The sequence below is a fragment of the Lissotriton helveticus genome, chromosome 10 (genome assembly GCF_964261635.1).
Source record: "Lissotriton helveticus chromosome 10, aLisHel1.1, whole genome shotgun sequence".
Taxonomy (NCBI): domain Eukaryota; kingdom Metazoa; phylum Chordata; class Amphibia; order Caudata; family Salamandridae; genus Lissotriton; species Lissotriton helveticus.
This window is the reverse complement of record NC_136071.1, coordinates 285,664,619-285,683,703: the sequence shown is the minus strand read 5'-3', so window position 1 is coordinate 285,683,703 and position 19,085 is coordinate 285,664,619. Positions and strand designations below refer to the sequence as shown.

The 19,085-nt window shown below is 46.2% G+C and overlaps 1 protein-coding gene across 1 annotated transcript in view; it reads left to right on the top strand.

Moving 5' to 3' along the window:
* The window catches only part of VIPR1 (vasoactive intestinal peptide receptor 1), an 851,558-nt gene that overhangs the window by 473,081 nt on the left and 359,392 nt on the right, over nt 1–19,085 (top strand). The window contains exon 4 of the mRNA XM_078665320.1: nt 15,430–15,536. Coding sequence (XP_078521446.1) covers nt 15,430–15,536 — 107 coding nt within the window. The remainder of the gene's footprint in view (nt 1–15,429; nt 15,537–19,085) is intronic.

Here is a 19,085-nt window from a genome sequence, read left to right as displayed (position 1 = left end):
GCCTTTCGACCCGGTCCCAAGTCCTAAGACCAAGCCTCGTGGATGTACACCCCCCCCTTTTTCCTGCCCAGCATAACAAAACCGTGATACACCAACCGAAGTGCCCGATCTTATCGCCTGCCCAACCTTTGATCTGATCATCCCCTCCTGCCCTCGTGTCCTGTAGGACTGTCCGGCTGAGAGATCACAATCTCTTGTTACATTCAGGAGGGGAGGATGACATCTGAGCGACTGGTATGGGAATAGGCCTGAAGCTGGGATTCCAAGCATGCTTTTTTTCCTACTTCAAAGCGTCTTTATTGCAATAAGGAATGTTTGTGCATCATAAACATGTGTATAAAAGACGAAGCCTCAGAGAAACTTGTTAGAGCACCTCCTGAAGACACTATGCGAGTGTCCGAAATGACAGGCTCTCCTCATGAGAAATAAAACTCTGTTCTTGTTTTCCTGCTTCCAGCGCCCGTCTCTTTATTTGGTAATTGTTCAAGATGGGAACTAAGAGGCGTCCTGCGCCAGCAGCCTGGGCATCAGGTGCGTTATGGGCTGACTTTTCCACAAACAGAGCGAGGACAGTGCACTCATTAAGATGGTGGCAAGATCTGAACGGGACAAATAGTTCAGTTGAAAATAACCGGATTGCATGCGGCTCTGGTCCATTTCATATGATGGCTGTCTCATGGTATTAGAAGCTAGTGGTTTTCTAAGAGAGATATCTTGCATAGAGACTGAAAGAAAAATATATTAAGTAGCACATGAAGATTATGGAAGAAGGAATAAGGCTACTAAATGTTTCGGAAGTTAAGGCACCAAAAGTAAAAAAAAGGGGGTAGGTAAATGTTATACAATTGAAGTGTGAATGGGGATGGGGTGTGATGATGGTATTTGATTTAGGGAATATTGTTTAATAATGATTTCGCGGGTCTCCATCACTGTCAGACTAGCTGAACAATATAGAGATGTGGCCAAAACCAAATTCTTGTGCTGGCAGTGACAGTTATCTGGATGGTGATTTACAGGTCTGAGAAATTGTATAGGGCATGTGGAAAAAAATTTTGAAGTCATAAGGCACTCGTCTAACTGGTATCTTAACATAGCCATCTCCATACCTATTTTTGAACCCCCAATCACTGATACTATTTCCTACTCTATGTAATACAGCACTGATGGCTTCCTGAATCGGCAAGTGACACACATTTTCCTAGTTTGTAATAAAGCATATGGTTTTATGATGTGAATTCAAAATAATTTTTTTAAAAGTTTGAATGGATTTTACACATTGAAGAAAAAGCAACACCATTTTTATTTAATAAGCCAAATCCAAAACAAGCTTATTTCAACATATTATGCCATGAAAGCAAACAAGGAAAAAACGGTACAGAATTGTTTTAAAAAGCAAGTTCATTCTGGAATCTGGGACATGGTGTTCTCAGCAGATCAAAATAGATTGATTACTAAGACTAATACAATAAAATCTACCCTGCTCCATGAATCGATTTTCTTACTTATTCTTGGAGCGTAAAAACTATAAAACAGTTTTTTACAATAAGTTAATACAGCTTTCTCTAACTAAAAGGCAAATCCTCTCAAGTGGTAAACATAGCCGGGACGTCATAGTGGAATGCAGCTTGACAGTTTATTTCGGTGACAACTTAAAAAACGTAACCAAACAACCAGTATGCTCAGGCGATTCATTTTTAGATTACAAAGGTGCATATCTATCGGGCCCTGTTACTCCTCAGTGTGGGCCTCGGTGTGCATTGCTTGGACTCGAGTCATTTTTGTTGTTAGTAGGGCAGTGGTTTTGGAAAATGTTTGTAGTGCATCAATGGCCCTCACTCTTATTACCCACTGTAGGAGAGTGGGATCTGCTTCTTATAGTTACCCCCACTTTTTGCTGATGTTTCAATGTTTTCGACTTAGACTGACTGGGATTCTGCTATCCAGGACCCCAGTCAAGCTGCTTTCTCCTCTAAATTGATTGAATCTACTTTAGGTACACTCCAGATTGGATTCTGGGGTACCGTGTTATCAGTCCCTAGTATATGGTGTACTTTGTACCCAGGACATAGGTACCCCAGAGGCCTCCCAGGGACTGCAGAATGTATTATGCCACCCCTGAGAGATCATTCAAACTGACACTGAAGGTCTGCTACTGCAGCCTGTGTAAGGTGGTGCATGCACCCCTTACTTAGATATAGGTTCACTATATCGATTCTAAATCACTGCACATATAAACCTATCAGTCACCCCTATGGCAGGCCTTATCAATACTGAAGGCGGGGTGCTGGGTTTTATGTGAGAGGGTGCTACTGCATGAGCAGAGCCCCTCTGCACCTGTTGGAACTTATTTTTCGGGGTTGTTTGTGATGCAGCCAACCATATATATTTAAGTGCATTATAACCTTGCGGTAAATGCTTACTTTGAAACGGCTGCTTAGAAACATGTCGTTTTTGTGTCAAACACCTTGGAATCATACCTCCACACCAGTAACTGGTGTGGGAGGTATGATTCCTCCCTTGTAGATCCACTACTGTGGGTCATCGGGCTGCCCGGTAGCAGCTTTCTCAACCTGGGCATCACAAAATGGATGCTGCCAGCCACTGACACGCGTCTGCCCTCCTGCTGCTGAGCTGAGCTCAAGTTGGAGAGGCTGGACAATAGGTTTCCTCCCCTGCGAAGCAGGCACCTTTAATGCATCTGACCGGTTTGCATCTCCCGAGCTCCTGAGGGCTCTGAGACCTTATGCAACACAGGAGTTGGGTTCCTGAGCGTCCCTGAGGTCGATCTGCCCATTCAGCAATTTTAAGACCATTATCCCTCGTGGGGATCGTGCAACCCAAACCCCTGTGCACTGTGTACTTTTGCAGCAGCATATGCTTTTTGGCTATCCCTGAAGCTGTGCTTTGAACTACATGTAGTCCTGACCCTGAGCAGTAATTGCACCAAAGATTTCTGGCCTACACTCCAAGAGTGTTCCGTGGGCTGGTATTTTGTGATTCAGCTTGAGGTCCCTTCACGATCCATGGTTCGTTGGCCTGTAGGTCCCTGTGAAGGTAACTTTGATTTCTCTTGAGCTTTCCTGTCTGCTCCAGATTTGCCCTGACTTCCCATAGCTTGGAGAGTCTCCAGGACCTAGCTGGTTCACACCGGGTCTGCTTTCCTCTTCGTGGGTTGCATTTGCCAAGGCTTGTTGGTGTCCAATCCAGACACTGACCCCTCAGCACTCAACATCCTTTGTGGGACAGCTCACCTCCGGACTTTGGTCATCGTCGACATCTCCTGGTCCCGGTGGCTGCAGAGTCAAACATCCCGTCCTTTCGCCTGCAGCAGCAGACATGGTTGGGCATTCGTCTACCGAGCCCCTGGTCACCCTGAAGTGACCCAGGCTCTGTCCCCTCTGCTTTCAGGTTCTTCTCACCTCGGATCCAGGCTTGGATCCCACCAGACACTTTTCATCTTCCCAGCAGCAGCACTTCTTTGAGTCATGCCATTGTAAACGCCGAAGGTTTCCGACCTCACTTGACACCTATGCACCCGGCTCCGCTGGGATAGGTAACACATGTACTCCGGTACTCAGAAGGGTGCTGGCCTTAGAACCTTCTATGTTCCAAAGGGTTTGCTTGAAGTCCTCTCCAAAGTGTCCTTAATCTTTAATTTTCCAACTGCGACTTTCCCATAGAGTTGTACGGAGCTCGCGCCTGGGTTCTCACACTGCACCAGTCCTGCGTGCGTCCGCTGTGGCACTACTTTGGGTGGTTTCTTGGGGTCCCAGCAATTCTATGTGCTCCTAGGCACTGTGTCTAGTTGTTGTGGCTGTCATACCACTTTCTTTGTCTATGGTTTGGTCTCCCCCTGGAGCCCACTGTGTATTGTGCTATTTACTGTCGTTCTAGTGATTTAATATTGTGTGCTTTGTGCTCTAATCTCATAAAGAGGTTAGTAGAGAGTGTTTAGTAATAAATACATATATTTTATATATCTCGTGTGTTTCTCCTTTCATTTGGTTATTCAGGAGGTTCTAATCTGGTAAAACAAGCTGCTTTACATTCCTTCGAGACTTAGCCTGAAGGCTGCTCTTCACAGCTAACACAATGATAGCTTTCTGTAAGGTTGTCTTTGATCTAATCATCAATAAGGGTCATTTGGGCTGGTGAAAGGTGCCCACTTTAATTAGTGGACAGCATATACCAGGCCAACTTCTCACACCCATCAGCCCCACAAATTTGGTAACAGAACAAGTATTAACTAGTCTTGAGTCTGATCTGAGAATTTTGAGAGCAGTACAGCTGCTTCGAGTCTCCAGTTGCCTGCAAGTAGGTTTAATCAATGTCTGGCAGGGACCAACATAACCCAAGCAGGCAAGCATTATATGACCAGTGGATTCTCCAGAACTGTGGCATATGGGGCACATCACATAATCATCTGAAGCCCAGTTATTTGTAAATGTTTTCAGGGGCAATGTACCAGCCCTAAATTGAAAATATTATTTTCTGTCGAATGGCACAGTAATGGCATTCCACTATGGTTTCAGAAGGCTACTGCATTCAACATCTAGAAACTTCTGTGTCAATGAGAAGCTAACAATATATTTGGCCTCACTTAGTTCAACCGATTACCCATAGTGTATTTTTGATAATCTCAGCTGTTGGAGTCGGTTTGGAAAGTGGATTATCCCACAGCGTTCGCAGACTTATACCTACCAAGTGAATCCCCAATTCCCTCTAGGTGGTTCCATACGTTTAGTCACATGGGTTGTTCTTTTGATAATACACGATTTTGGGGTTCCGGAGATCTTGAATCCTTATTCAGGGGTTGTTGGTTGAGTGTGTGTGTACAGATCATGCTTTTTTCTACATGATTGTTTTTGCTTGTGTTAGATTGATTAACCAGTGCATAGAGGTGTACCAACATTGCCTTAAGAGCCCCTACCCCATTTCTAAGCTTTCTTATTTGCCGCAGGAGATCTGCTGTATCACCCGGCTAGATTGGCAGATAAATTCTTGTTGGGTCATGCTCTCCATTTGTCTCAGGAAATGGTGTCTGTGTCTACACGACCAAAGAGAGGAAATGATTGCTTCAGGTGATGGGATAAGAATGAGAGACCAGTTTTTGCGTGGTCAAACCACTACCTGGAGTCAGTCGACCTCGCAGGGAGTGAGATCGTGATGAATTCCATTGCCTCCCTAGGGGAGAGTCCGAGCATCACTTCGCATAGACAGAAAGAGACTAAGTCAGAAATCTCTTTTATCTCCATTTATATACTGATCAGACATATAAGGAATAAAAAAAAACTTAAAAAAAATAACAATACCTGGTTCTGTAATAGAATGAACTGGAGCCAAAGGTAATTTACAACTGTGTCTTCTGTAGGCTGCCCTTTCAAAAAATTCAAATATTTGGGGATGTCTTACCCATAGGTAATGTTCTAGCTGTCGCTTCGAGGTCCTAAGTACATTTCTTCTTCTGTAGAGCTTCCTTGGTGTATGGGGTCTTGGCAGACACTTTGGGGTCCATTAGGATGGTGGGCGGTGCTGGGACTGGCCGCCAGTGGTGCGGCAGTCCCACACCAGTGATTAGAATGCCACCGTGGCAGTGGCATTCTCCATTCCCAGCATTGTGGTGGACGATGCTCACAGCACCGCCCGCCACAATGCTGGGAATGCACTGCGTGCATTGTCATGCCCAAGGTGAAAGGCACCGCGAGGTGCCTGTCACCATGTCCATGACAATACCATGTGCACCCCCCACCCTCCCAATACCCTGGAGGCCCGCAACGGGCCCCCGTAAGAGGATTCCGCATGCCTTTTCGTGGTGGCGTTGCATGTTTCCGCCCCCATGCTAATATGGATGGCTGTGTCTAGCAGACACCGCCATCATTTTAAACCCTTTTCCGCCTTGTCGACCGGGCAGAAAAATGGCGGACGGTCTTCCTGTTTGGCACGGTACCCCCGCTATACTAATATGGCAGGGGGTAAATGGGTGGCGGGTGGGGATGGATGTAGGGCGGACCGCCAACGCCATGCGGACGGTGGTGATCCGCCCTACATCCTAATGGACCCCTTTGTTTTTTGTGTTTCCTCTTGGTTCTACCAGTGCTAATAAGTAACTTGACTTCTTCTATTAGGAAGTCAATCTCTTTGATTGTACAATTATCAGGCTCTTTGGGTGTTTAACTGTGTCCTGTGCCAAGTCAGATACCTTCGGTTTACCCATGTTTAAGCACTATACAAGAAAAAACCCCATAAGGGAGCACCCAGCCACCAATTGTCCCAGAACGTGGGGGGACAGCATCTGATTAGTGATTACAAGGAAAGGATTTTAAATAGACAAGTTGCACTTACAGCCTCCGTCACTATCAATGCAACATAAAAGCCACCAAATAAAAATCATTAAAACCCTTCATGCCCCAGTCCATCAGCAAACTGGCCCTGTGTGCCTCTAATTTCTAATAAAGAATGATATGGAGCTTATTGTACATTAGACAAATACCTCAAAATTCCAAGTCCAGATGAACCAGTCAAGATAAATTGGGCCCAGCCCAGCCTCTTCTGGGCTCTGACCGGCACAGATGGGCTCACCATTTGCCCGGGCTTTGCCTAGGCGCACCCATGCGTGTCCTGTGCGGCAGGAATTTCAAAGCTCTTTTGAGCGTGCTGGGTGTAAGCCCAGCCCCCTGGAGCAGGAGACTGCAACTGTGCCATCCTGGTATGTTGGAATTTGGGGGAATGATTCCCCTGGTGTCGTGGGAGTCCTTTAGGGCAAAACGCACCCACAAAAGGTAGCAATATGACCCACGCAGCAGGATTGTCAAAGCGTTTTTGAGTGTGATGGGTGTACGCCCCATCCCCTGGAGCAGGAGACTGCAGCCATGCCTCCTGGAGCATTGAAAGGAGGGGGAACTAGTTCCCTGGTGCCTTGGGAGCAGGGCAGTACACACCTACAAAGGGAGCAATAAACCCAATATGAATATCTTTTGCCTGACAATCTGAAGTCTGGTTTACTCGGGCTCTGTCAGTTTGATTTCTCACACAGAGTGAGAAGGGCCTAACCAAGCTGATTTAAACCACGGTGCTAAATCTGTCAGAAGGTCCTTTTACTTTCTAAAGGTACAAGAAACTGAAATTGCCTTGTGCCATTCACCATTAAAGGATGAGGTCAAATTGGCTCAAACTATACTCAGGAAAAAATAAGGTTATCCTCTTTGCAATGACATCTCCTTTTGGTCCCCGGCTGACGACCTCAAGAACTGGGTAATCTGCCAGACCAAGTAATTAAAGTAGAAGTTCTGGGATTGCAAGTGGATAACAAATTGACATATGGCGACCAGGTTAAGGCCATCATCTCCTCTTCTGGCGACACTATCAAAATGTTTAGGAAAATTCTTTCATACGTTTCTGAGAAATTACGGAAAACGGTCATGACAGCTCTAGTCATGTCCAAACTGGATTACTGTAATGGCCTATATCTGAGCATCCAACAGCAATTCCTCTCTAAGCTTTAGGTCCTCCAGAATACAGCAGCACATCTGCTCTTGGCATCCCTAAATTTCAATCAGCTAGACAAGTGCTTCACAAGCTCCACTGGTTGCCTGTAAGCCAAGGAATGACTTTCAGGACACTATGTATTGCCCATAAGGCACTCCATGGTACAGACCCGAAACACCTTCAACAGAGGCTCACCTAGTATCGCTCAACCAGACAATATCACCAACTTACCGCCAATAATTTCACAGTTCTCAATTGTAGGCTTGCTTCTTTAGGCGGAAGAAGCTTCACATGGAATGCAACTAAATTGTGGAATGCCCTTCTGGCACACATTAAACCAATCTCAGACCTCTTGCCTTTTTGAAAAGCTCTGAAAACATGGCTCTTTAACCATTAAGGGCCTGATTATGATGTCAATCAGAGTGCCTCTGACTGACATCTCTGCGGTTTCGGACCTGACTTACCTCAGGTTGGTAGTCTGAAACCGCGATTGCGGCACAAGCTCCCATAGAGAAATGGAGGTTACTGTAAATCCCTGCACCGTGTGACGGGCCCCTCTCAGTCCATGCCACATGGTGCAGGGATTTACAAGAAGCACCATAGGTGCCCCCCCCGCCGACAACCATAGGCCGCAGAGAGAAGGGGGTCCTGCTACTTGGGAAGCCAGTCAGAAACTGACATCATAATCCTGACAGCGGAAACACCGTCCTTAAGGGATTTTGATCGAAGGCGGGTCTCAATAATTTTGAATCAAAGTTAAGACATCTTTGGGTATGGGAGCACTTTACAAATCCCTTGTAATATAACATAAAATAACATTAAGGTCTTTAACCCCAATTTGCAGGGCAGGTGTTTCCCGTAGGCTAAGACTTGTGCATTCATCTAGGTAACATAAAATGAAAGGACGGTTTCATTGTCTGTACATCCCATAAAGGCATTCCATTTAAATTTGGGATACAAAGATTTTTGTGAGAATTCTGCCCACTGGAACTGGTAAAAGGTTCTCCTGTGTATTGAAAAGAGATATAGTTGCATTGATCTGTGGCAGAAAGGTCTTAGAAACTATCTGATAGTTCATCAAAGATAAGTGGCAAAAGATCTCCTGGCACTTGATGCTAAGATAGTATTTAATTGGGTTTAGTAGTTGTTCTTAGAACAAATGTACAAATGTTTAGTTTTGCCATTATAGCCTTTGCATGGGTAGGGTCTGCTATGCTAATTTAAAGGCTGTTGTCTTAGTTAATGCCATTGCACCTCATTGGTTACCTCTAGGTGGAGGAACTAGGGGAGATTGCCAGTTATCTCAGCTACTTTTTGACTTTTTACTGGAATACTTCATCATCACAATTCAATGCATCCAGTCACAAACACTTATGTTGTTTCTTCATCACATACAATCACTTTATTTATGAGTGTCTTTGTAGGAGGGTGGATACCTGACTATGGTTACCCCAGATTTTTTGCCTAGTGTTTAGCTGGTTTTCGACTTAGTTGGCCTGGGATCCTGCTAATCAGGGTCCCAGGCTATCTGCTCTCTCTATAAATGGACTCCATGTACCCTAGGTACATCACCAATTTGGTACTGGACACCTTATCAGCTCCTGTACAGTGCACTATAGGGGCCCAGGGCATAGGTGCATCCAAGGCCTACCAGGGGCTGCAGCATATCTTTTGCCACCGCTGGCTGGTACTTAAATCGACACAACTGGCTGATCACTCAGCTGGGGTAAGGTGGTGTAATCACCCCTTTCTTAGATATAGTATACCTATATCTAAACCTATATCTGGACACATATATACCTATAAGTCACTCCTATGGCAGGCCTTAACAATCCTGGAGGCAGAGTGCTTGGTTTTATGTGGAATGGTGCTCGAGCATGAGCTGAGCCTGTCTGCAAAGGTCGGAACCATTTCCGTGCAGCTGTTCCAGTGACACTGCCATACCATATACTCTTAAGTGCATTATAATCCTCGCGGTTATTGCTAACTTTGGTTTGGCTTTATCAAAACATGTCGTGTTTGGTGTCATACACTTTGGAACACTACCCCCTCGCCAGTTCGGGTGACAGGGGTAGCATTCCACCCTTCAAGAGGGAGAAGACATGTTACTTTACTTAAAACGCGGTTAATTCTAACCAGAGCCTCAGCATCACAAAATGGATGCTGCTGCCACCGACACGAGTCTGACATCCTACTGCTGACCGAAACTTGGCAGAGGAGGCCTGGACAAAGGGTTTCCTGTCACAGGGAGGTGCTACACCTCCCCAGACAGGAGATAGTGTATTGGGGCAGGGTGGGTTGAAAGATACTAGACACTTCCTGGGGCGCACAAGGTGTCCCAGGCAAAATCCAGTCAAACCGGTTCTGAGGCACTCCAGCCCCAGTCCTGGCGAGAAAGTGGACAAAGGAAAAGGGGTGTAACCACCCCCTTCCTGGGTCCCACCCATAGGAGGGACCTAGCAGTTAATCCAGCCCCTTGATTTGGAATAAAGGTAGGAGCTGTGCAGATGCACATCAGATTATCTTGACTGAAACTTATGAAACGAAACTCTGGACCCTTCGACATCCCACTCGATGTGGAAGACTGAAGAATCTCCCTTGTGGTCAAGGAGTGACCACCCTGTGCAAACAGGCACCATCCAATACCTCAACATTTGCTTTGTTGCAGTTCCCGCCGGAACTCGAGCAACAGAGATCGACAAGACCTAGCGTGCCTGCCTTCCAACAGCCCGATCCACAGTCCCTGCAAAGCTGAGACCAGTGGAGGCGACCTGAAGCGTGGGGCCGGCCATCTTGGAAAAACCACGAAGTGCTGACCGTGCAGCTTCCGAGGCTCCCTCGAAGCTGTGCATCGGAGTTTGAGAAGCTCCAGCCCCGAGCAGCTTTTGCACTGAAGCTCACCCCGCCACACTCACCGAGTGCTGCGTGGGGCCTTTTTGCATTTTCCTGCTCAACGCTTTGTTCTGGTCGCTTGCCCGTTGGCTAGTGGCCCCAGTACCGATGAACCTTTGAATTTGCTCTGCTAGTCTGGTTGCTCCAGAATGGCCCTTGCTCCCCTGAAAAGGAGCACCCGCTCTGACCTTGCTGGTCCGAGTAAGAAGCGATCTTCGAATCCTGCATGGGTTGCCCTGGCCAAAGCTTGTTAACTCCGATCCAGAAATCGACACCGCCGACAGTGAGAGCCTTTATGGGACAGCTTGTGATCCACTCCAGGACATCCTCAGTGCCCCTGCGTCCACGTGACAGCGGAGACAAGCTTCACGACAAGCACCTGATTGCGCCCAACATCGCCTGGTTCCTTCCTGGTTCCTTCCTGGTCACTGGCTAGTGACCCAGACTCTGTCCCCTCTGCTTTCAGGTACTCTACATCTTCGATCCACCCTTGGATCGCACCGGACACTTCTCTTCGGGACGCCTGCAGCATCTTCATCTCCAGGCACCCTAGTTCTTCGTGACGAAACCCGACACACCTTTGCACCTGTGCACCCGCTTCCTGTGGGTGAGGTAACTCTTGAACGCCGGTGCTCCTGTAGTGGTTTACAACTCTAGTGTCTAAGTCTAAAGTTTTGTCCTTCTAGTCCAGTCGGAAGACTCTTACAACTGTAACTCTATAACTTTTACGCACCATTGACTTTGCATTAGTGCATGCGTGCGCTTTAAGCGCTGCACCCGAATCCCGCGGGCTACTCTCGTCCTAACTACTGTTAGTCCAGTGTAGTCCAAGCGATTCCCAAGGCCCTAGGCCTTACCACTGATCAATTAGTGATACTTATACCACTTTTTTGATATATGGTTTGAGTGGCCACCGGCCCTATCCATAATTGTGCAACTTTCATATGTTATATTGTGCTTTTGTTTAAACGCTTGTGCTTCTTTACTCATAAAGAGTATTGGGGATTATTCTGAGAATAAATTCATATATTTTTATAATATATAACTTGTGTGGTGTCCTTTCATTTGATATTACAGGATTGCATATGGTAAAACAGCTGGCTTCACATGCCCTCTTGAGTTAAGCCTTTAAGGCTGCTTAGTCCATGCTACCCCTAGGATAGCTTGTCTATAAGGTTGACTTACAACCACCACCATATGGGATTGTTTGGACTGATACAAGGTGCCCACAGAACTGTGGACATCATATACCAGGCCAACTTCTCACAGTCTTCCTCTTATACTTGATGTGCAGTTAATTCACCTTGACTTGTACTCTGTATTTTTGTTTTTTAACTGTCCTAAATAACTGCCATTTGGATTTATAAGCAATGACAGACTGCCAAGCAGCTCTACCTGTGTATGATTTTTATTTGCCTAAACTTGGTAACTATTTTGGAGAAATAATAGACAGATTTAACCTTTAAATAAGTATTTGGTACTTTATGTACAAATTATACAAGTGGTGCAAAAATCAATGCAAGGTCTGAGAAACAGTCATGCAGAATTGCAGGAGAGCTAAAATGTGGATTCAGCTTAGATTTGACAATCAAAAAATGAAGAGGGTCATTTATATGTGGATGGTAAGGATGCATCTGCTAACTTAGCCCCAGCTTGCTGTGTGAGAAATTAAGTGAGTCATTGTGAACAAGGTATCTAATCTTATGGGGTTCGGATCGGTTATGGCACCCAGCCTCAACCCAAGATGGATTTCGAAACTCAAGAAAAATGTCAAATTCTGAAAGTAAACTGTGAAAAGAGCAAAAGGCTCTAAAGTGTGATCAGTGATGAAACACAGTTGACAGCTACACATTAAAGGACTGTCCTGCTGTGAGTTTTTGCAGTGTTTCTGAGATTCAGCAGAACTAATAAGTGTGTATGACCTTGTAGAGTGTTTCTCGGCTAGAGGTTCGAGATTTAAACTAGTAGAGGTTTTTGATTGCTTTAAATTTCACTAAGCCAAACAGAAGGTTATAGTATTCAGGCTTAGGGGCCGAATACGATTTTGTTTGGAAGGGCTAATAATCGGATTTGGGCTTGCCGAATCTGATTCGAAAGCCTTGTTTCCGACCAAATTGTTCCAAGTTCCGAACAACCGATTACTATGTCTAGAAACCATAAGGGCTGTATGAATCGGTTCCAAAAGGTATTCAGACAGGTCGAGCCTTATGGACTCGGTTTCCGAGCAAGCGACTACGATGATCGATTCGGTAAGCCTTTCCAATTCGGTTTAACCAGAACGAAACGGCTATCGGAATCGGTCTTTGGGGGCCCGTAGCAGCTCTCCTTCACCCGGGGCACTCCAAATCAGGCCCTTGGGGGTACCCATGGGTCCTCTCTTCCAAACCATGCACAGTGTGGCAAGCACCATGGGGTACCCGCCACAGAGTGCATGTTTTTCCCTAGCCACCCCTTTCTTCAATAGGAGCCTGTTTTCATGTTCAGAACGCAGGCTCCCATTGAAGTCAATGGGAGTCTGACCGAATCGTATCCAGATGCATACGGATGCATCTACATCACTCAGCCGGACTCCCCGGAAATGAGTTGTTCGTAAAGCATTCCCGAACCGATTCAGTCGGTATGCTTTCCGAATGAGATTGTAATCAGGCCCCTTAGTAGATGCCTAGGACCAAGTCTATCAAGTCACATAGAATCAATTTCTTTTTGAAGTTTCCCTGCATTTTTGTACATATTTTGTATCTATTTTTTAAACCCAATTACATCTGATGCCCTAAATGTTTGCCTTTTTGGTGTCATTGTAATCATTAAATTGCATTTTTTCTGTTCCAGAAATGTTTTTTTGATTTTAGCTGATTTTTTTTTTTTGATTTGATGTTGCTTTTGGCACTGATGGGAAAATAACATACACATTTACCCAAGTAAGGCTTTCCTCACAGAATCCAATGTTTGCTTCTACCCAGTAAATTGTTGTAACTGTCTTGGTTCTCACCCACTGCTCACATCAATGCTGAGGCTTCTCTCCCACATACTTTTACAGTCTTCATATAATTTACCTCCACCTTCTTTTGACTATGGTTCAGAGAACCTTAATAGATACAAATCTTCAACTTTGTCCTGGTTTATACATCGTCTATTAAGTTAAATGCTGCTTGCTGTTACTTATTTTTGTTATGTTTCCCTAATAGCATATCTTTTTATTTGACCCATTGTCTGCTGTCCTACGTTGCAGTCCTCACTCTTTCGCATGGAGGTTATTGTTACCCTTATTCACATAACTGCATTCAAGAGATGTGATCATATTTTGGCCTTGTCCAGGCTCCACTGTCACTTTCTTCTCTACTCCACCCATTCAACAGACACAGCCAGATAGGCATAGATAATTAGGAGCAAACTTTGAGTTAAAAAAAGGGCTTCTTCTCGATGTAAAATGAAGCAATGGCTTAATATCTGGGATACATGGATTACTTTAACTTCCTTTAACCCTCTGTCATAAAAAGTCAAATCAACTTGGCAAGCCCTCCCTGAAATATCAATAGAGGATGGTACTTAGGAAACAACCATCCACACAATAGCTCATTTCTACTTTAAAGTGCAGGATGCAGAGTATTCTTTTAAAATCCTGCAAAGAAGATAAATACCAAAGTCTGTAAAGGATATTCTGGTGAATGTTTCTGATCACTGGAGACAATGATATAGTTGAGGTACCTTTCTACCAATTTGATGAACATGCCTTTTTATACACAAATGTAAAAAAGAACAGGAGTTCTCTTCTCTTTGAATAAGGCTATTTTTGCAGACTCTTCTGGCTTAAACTTCTGGTGACCCAGAATCCTCTTTGAGAGCAGTAATTAAACTGATCACCGCCAGGCCAACCGCAGATGCCAAAGACAAACTCGCTCACATTCCAGTGCATCAGGTGATGCCTGGGTGAGTTAGATGATTGTCTATTATGAAAAGGCTCACCTTTTTTATGAGAAAGAATGATTCAGGATTTGAAAGCCCTTGGTACATGCATGAGTGGAAAATACACTCTCCAGATTGTCTCTTAAGTGTACATTTCCATTATAAATGTGCTGAACCTGAAGCCTCTTCAACATTTCCCTTTGACATATTGATTCATTTATTGACATGTTTATGATAGCTACTAAATGGTGTACATTTCCTTCTAATCTGACAATATTCAAATTTGTTTAAAAAAAATGAATTTAGTCAATATCATATCATCTATCCTATAGTTCCTAAACATAGAGCCTCATTACGATGGCGGAGGGACCGCCACCGACAGGCTGTTGGTTGCGCGCCCTCCGCCATCGCAATGCAATTCTCCCCCCACCATATTATGATCGCAGGGAGAAGCGTGGCAGTCAGAAAGACCGACCAACCGGATCAAATCCGACCACTCGTCATACCAAACAGCCCTGAATTGCGGCAGTGCCTCCCAGGCACCGCTGTAGGGACTAGGATATCCCTTTCCTCCGGTCATACTGCGGCAGTCAATCCACCACAAAACAGCTGGCAGAAACAGATTTGAGGTCCTGTCGCAGGCCCCCTGAATCCCAGGTGCAGGGACATGTACCCTGGGGAGGTGCCCCCTACATATCCCTGCACCATGTGGCAGGCACCGCATGGTGCCTGCCATGTAGTGCAGGGATGTGTTTGCACCCTATATTTTGTATTGCGGCAGGGGCTGCTGACCGCATCCCTGCCACAATGCAAAATATAGGTGATGCTACCGCCGTGATGGTGGTCACATCATAATTCAAATTGTGGGGAGGCCGCCTCATAGGTAGCCGGTCCCACATCCGAAAGTATGGCGGGCAGACTGAAGTCCATCTGACATTGTAATGAGGCCCATAATGCTTAGGTCTAGCTTCCTATCATAGATAATTTGTCGTTACTGTATATTTTAAAACTCCATATTTCAAATAGATTTTTATCCTTACTCTGCTGAATTGAAAGCTTGCATGTCCTATCATTAAAAACAATATTTTGATAATAGAATTGAATGACATGTGCTGTCTCTTAATTTGGTTTTATTTCACTTTTTTCCAGTAGGCAATGTATCCAGAAACTGCACTAGCCAAGGCTGGACTGAGATGTTTCCTTCGCCCTATGCTGCAGCTTGTGGATATGATACAAATAGCACTCCATCTGGGGAGGTGTGTATTATTTTGCATGATATTAACTCCTTATATGAAATAGTGTAGCTAATGATGGTTGTAATAGTGGAGAAGAGCTAGCCGGTGGCAGTGGCAGGCCCCCTCCGCTTGTGTTTTAACTGGCCATTTCACTTGTACGCTAATTAATAGCATTTTAATATTGCACTGAATTTTTAAAATTGTAGTGTGCGCTGATGTAGAGCGCTTTTAATCAATAGATATGCCTGCTTGTGTGTTTTAACTGTTACGCTTACAGCGTTGCTTGCTAACTTACCTGCACAATTTCTGGGGCTGATAAACTAGTCCGGGAGGGGTTACTAACCTCCTGCACTCCCGCCCCGTTCCGCCACGCCCAGTGTGGGCGTTTGCTGCGGAGGGTGAGGAGGAGCCCAGCACTTCCGGGCTCAACGCAGGGAGGTCAGCGCTCTAGTGCGCTGTACGCATTCCTCTATTTAAAGCAGGCGAGAAAGCGGCCACTTGTGGAGAAGAGCTAGCCGGTGGCAGTGGCTGGCCCCCTCCGCTTGTGTGTTAACTGGCCATTTCACTTGTACGCTAATTAATAGCATTTTAATATTGCACTGAATTTTTAAAATTGTAGTGTGCGCTGATGTAGAACGCTTTTAATCAATAGATATGCCTGCTTGTGTGCTTTAACTGTTACGCTTACAGCGTTGCTTGCTAACTTACCTGCACGATTTCTGGGGCTGATATACTAGTCCGGGGGGGTTACTAACCTCCTGCACTCCCGCCCCGTTCCGCCGCGCCCAGTGTGGGCGTTTGCTGCGGAGGGTGAGGAGGAGCCCAGCACTTCCGGGCTCAACGCAGGGAGGTCAGCGCTCTAGCTGCCCCTCCCTCCTAATTTCCGTCTGCCTACTTATGTGTGTGGGACCGCGACCGCGCAGCGGACGTGTGCAGCGGGCGCGATGAAGGCACGCCGAAGTTGCGCCTAAGTTAAGCCCGTCTGCACCCGTCCGCGACCGGTCGGGGCTAGGGGCCACAATCCCTACCCATTCTGGGCGAGTCCCCATCCACTATGATAGTCAGGAGCTTCGTGACCTATGCCCACCACTAAAAACCCGCTGCAGACGATCTATGGAGGCGATTGCATTGCGTGATTGCCCATACTGCTCCTTTAAACGCATTAGGGAACCCGCCGGATGTGCTGATGGGCGGAGAGTTAAAGGAGGCTTATTGAACTGTCGATCTCTGAGTAAGCACTGCATTCAAATATGGGATCTCCTGTTGGATGAGAAGCTAGACATTCTTTTTCTAATGGAGACGTGGATGGGTGAACACTCGGACCCGGACATTATCAACGCGGTCCCTCCAGGATATTCCATAGCCAGAATTGACAGGGGAGGAGGAAGAGGTGGGGGGATTGCTATTATTGTAAAGGCCCCATTTGAATGCACTCTACTCCCGACTAAAATAGACAGTTGCGAAGCTGGTACGTTCAATCTGAAGCTTAGTCCAAAGGATTCTATATCCGGGATCCTCTTATATAGACCCCCAGGCAGCTACGGAAACTTCAGGTCTAGTATCATTGAGGGCGTTGCTCACCTAGCTATTAGACGGAGCAAACTGTTAGTTTTAGGTGACATCAATATGCATTTAGAAGATACTCAATTGAAAGATGTCACTGACCTTCGCCAGCAATTTCAGGAACTTCAACTTGAGTTGAAAAACGACTCCCCTACGCATACACTCGGTCACCTATTAGATCCGGTGTTTGCTAGCTGGGATGGTGTGACTGTGGATACCCCAATCCCGATTCCATGGTCAGATCACTATTTAGTTCCCTTTGAGATAATTAGCCCAGTCTATGAGAAGAACATAGCTGACACAAAATAAATTTGTATCGTAAATGAAAGCAGTTCTCCCAGAATAGTTTTAATATACGTATACTAAGCGGGGGTCCGCTGGAGGGTGCGGATATTGAGAGTGCGAACTCTAAGCTGGATGAACGCATTCTAAATGCCTTAAACTCCACGGCGCCACTAAGCAGCTCTAAGTCTTGTAGTAAAAGAAGCAGGACCGCCCCCTGGTTCACTCCAGAGTTACAGCTGGTTAAATCGGAGTGTAAGAGGCTGGAGCGCAGTTGGTGGCTGACATCCTGCTCTGGGATTAAGGATGGCTAGAAGTTGGCTATGAGGAAATATCAAAGGCAAGTGCGAGGGGCCAAGGCCGCATATTACCACACGCGGATAGAAGAGGCAGAGCACTCCGCGAAGGAGTTATTTAAATATTTTAAAGAAATATCCCAGGTACCGAGCCAAAACGCCCCGTCTACCGATTCGGTGGCAGAGTGTAACCGGGTGGCTGAATTCTGTGCTGGGAAAGTCAAGAATATCTATGCTTCCTTTTCTGAACAACCTGCTAGTGGCCTCGAGTTTATAGAACCACTGGGGCGGGGAGGGTTGACGGTGAGATTGGAGCATTTCGTTATCCCCCCGTCGGAAGACCTTCGTAGTATCTGCCGCAGTGTAAAATCAGGCTCCCCGCGTGACCCTGCGCCTCCCAGGGTGCTGGTTGAGGGTTTGGAGGTACTTGAACCCCTGCTTAGGCAGGTGCTTCACGTTTCCTTCACCTCCCAACAGCTCCCGGCTGACAGGAAGAAGGCTATTGTCCTACCAATCAGGAAAAAGCCGAATGTGGGTTTGGAGGTTCTTGAAAATCTGAGACCTATATCTCTGCTTCCCTATTCCGCCAAAGTGGCAGAGAAGGTCGTAAATCGTCAACTGGTGGATCACCTGGAGAGGGCTGAGATTCTTCACTCCTCTCAGTCGGGCTTCCGGGCAGGCTTCTCGACGGAGACGGCCCTTCTGAGAGCCACTGAAACGTTGAGACAGGGAGCGGATGCTGGGCACACCATGGCACTGGTGATGCTTGATCTCAGTGCCGCTTTTGACACTGTAGCACACTCCATCTTGCTGCAGTGTCTCAGCGATGGTGGTGTAACCGGGGATGCCTTGGGATGGCTAAAGTCATTCTTCACGGGCCGTTTCTTCCAAGTCCAACTGGGGTCTGCCCGCTCTGCTGAAATGGCACTGGACCAGGGGGTGCCTCAGGGCTCTGCCCTGAGCCCCACCTAATTTAACTTATATATGGCCCCCCTGGCCGGGTTCGTTCAGGCGTATGGAGTGGAATTAGTATCATACGCCGACGATACCCAACTGCTGCTATCTCTGTCCCAAGCCCCTGTATGCAGGCTATGGCTAATTGGATGGACTCCCACTGCTTAAAATTGAATGGCTCTAAAACAGAGGTGTTGATAGTGGGTGGAGATAGTCTTAGTTGGTCATCAGAGTGGTGGCCGCCATGTCTGGGTCCCACCCCGGTACCATGTGAGGAAGCAAAAAACCTAGGGGTGTGGGTTAATTCCACCCTGTCTTATGAGGGACACATCCGACGACTAGTCGGCAAATGCTTTGGTGTTCTGAAAACACTGAATAAAACGCTGGACCTACTCCCCCTGCCAGCTAGACGGACCTTGATTCAAGCGCTGGTTACTTCCCGGATGGACTATGGGAATGTGTTATTCCTGGGGGC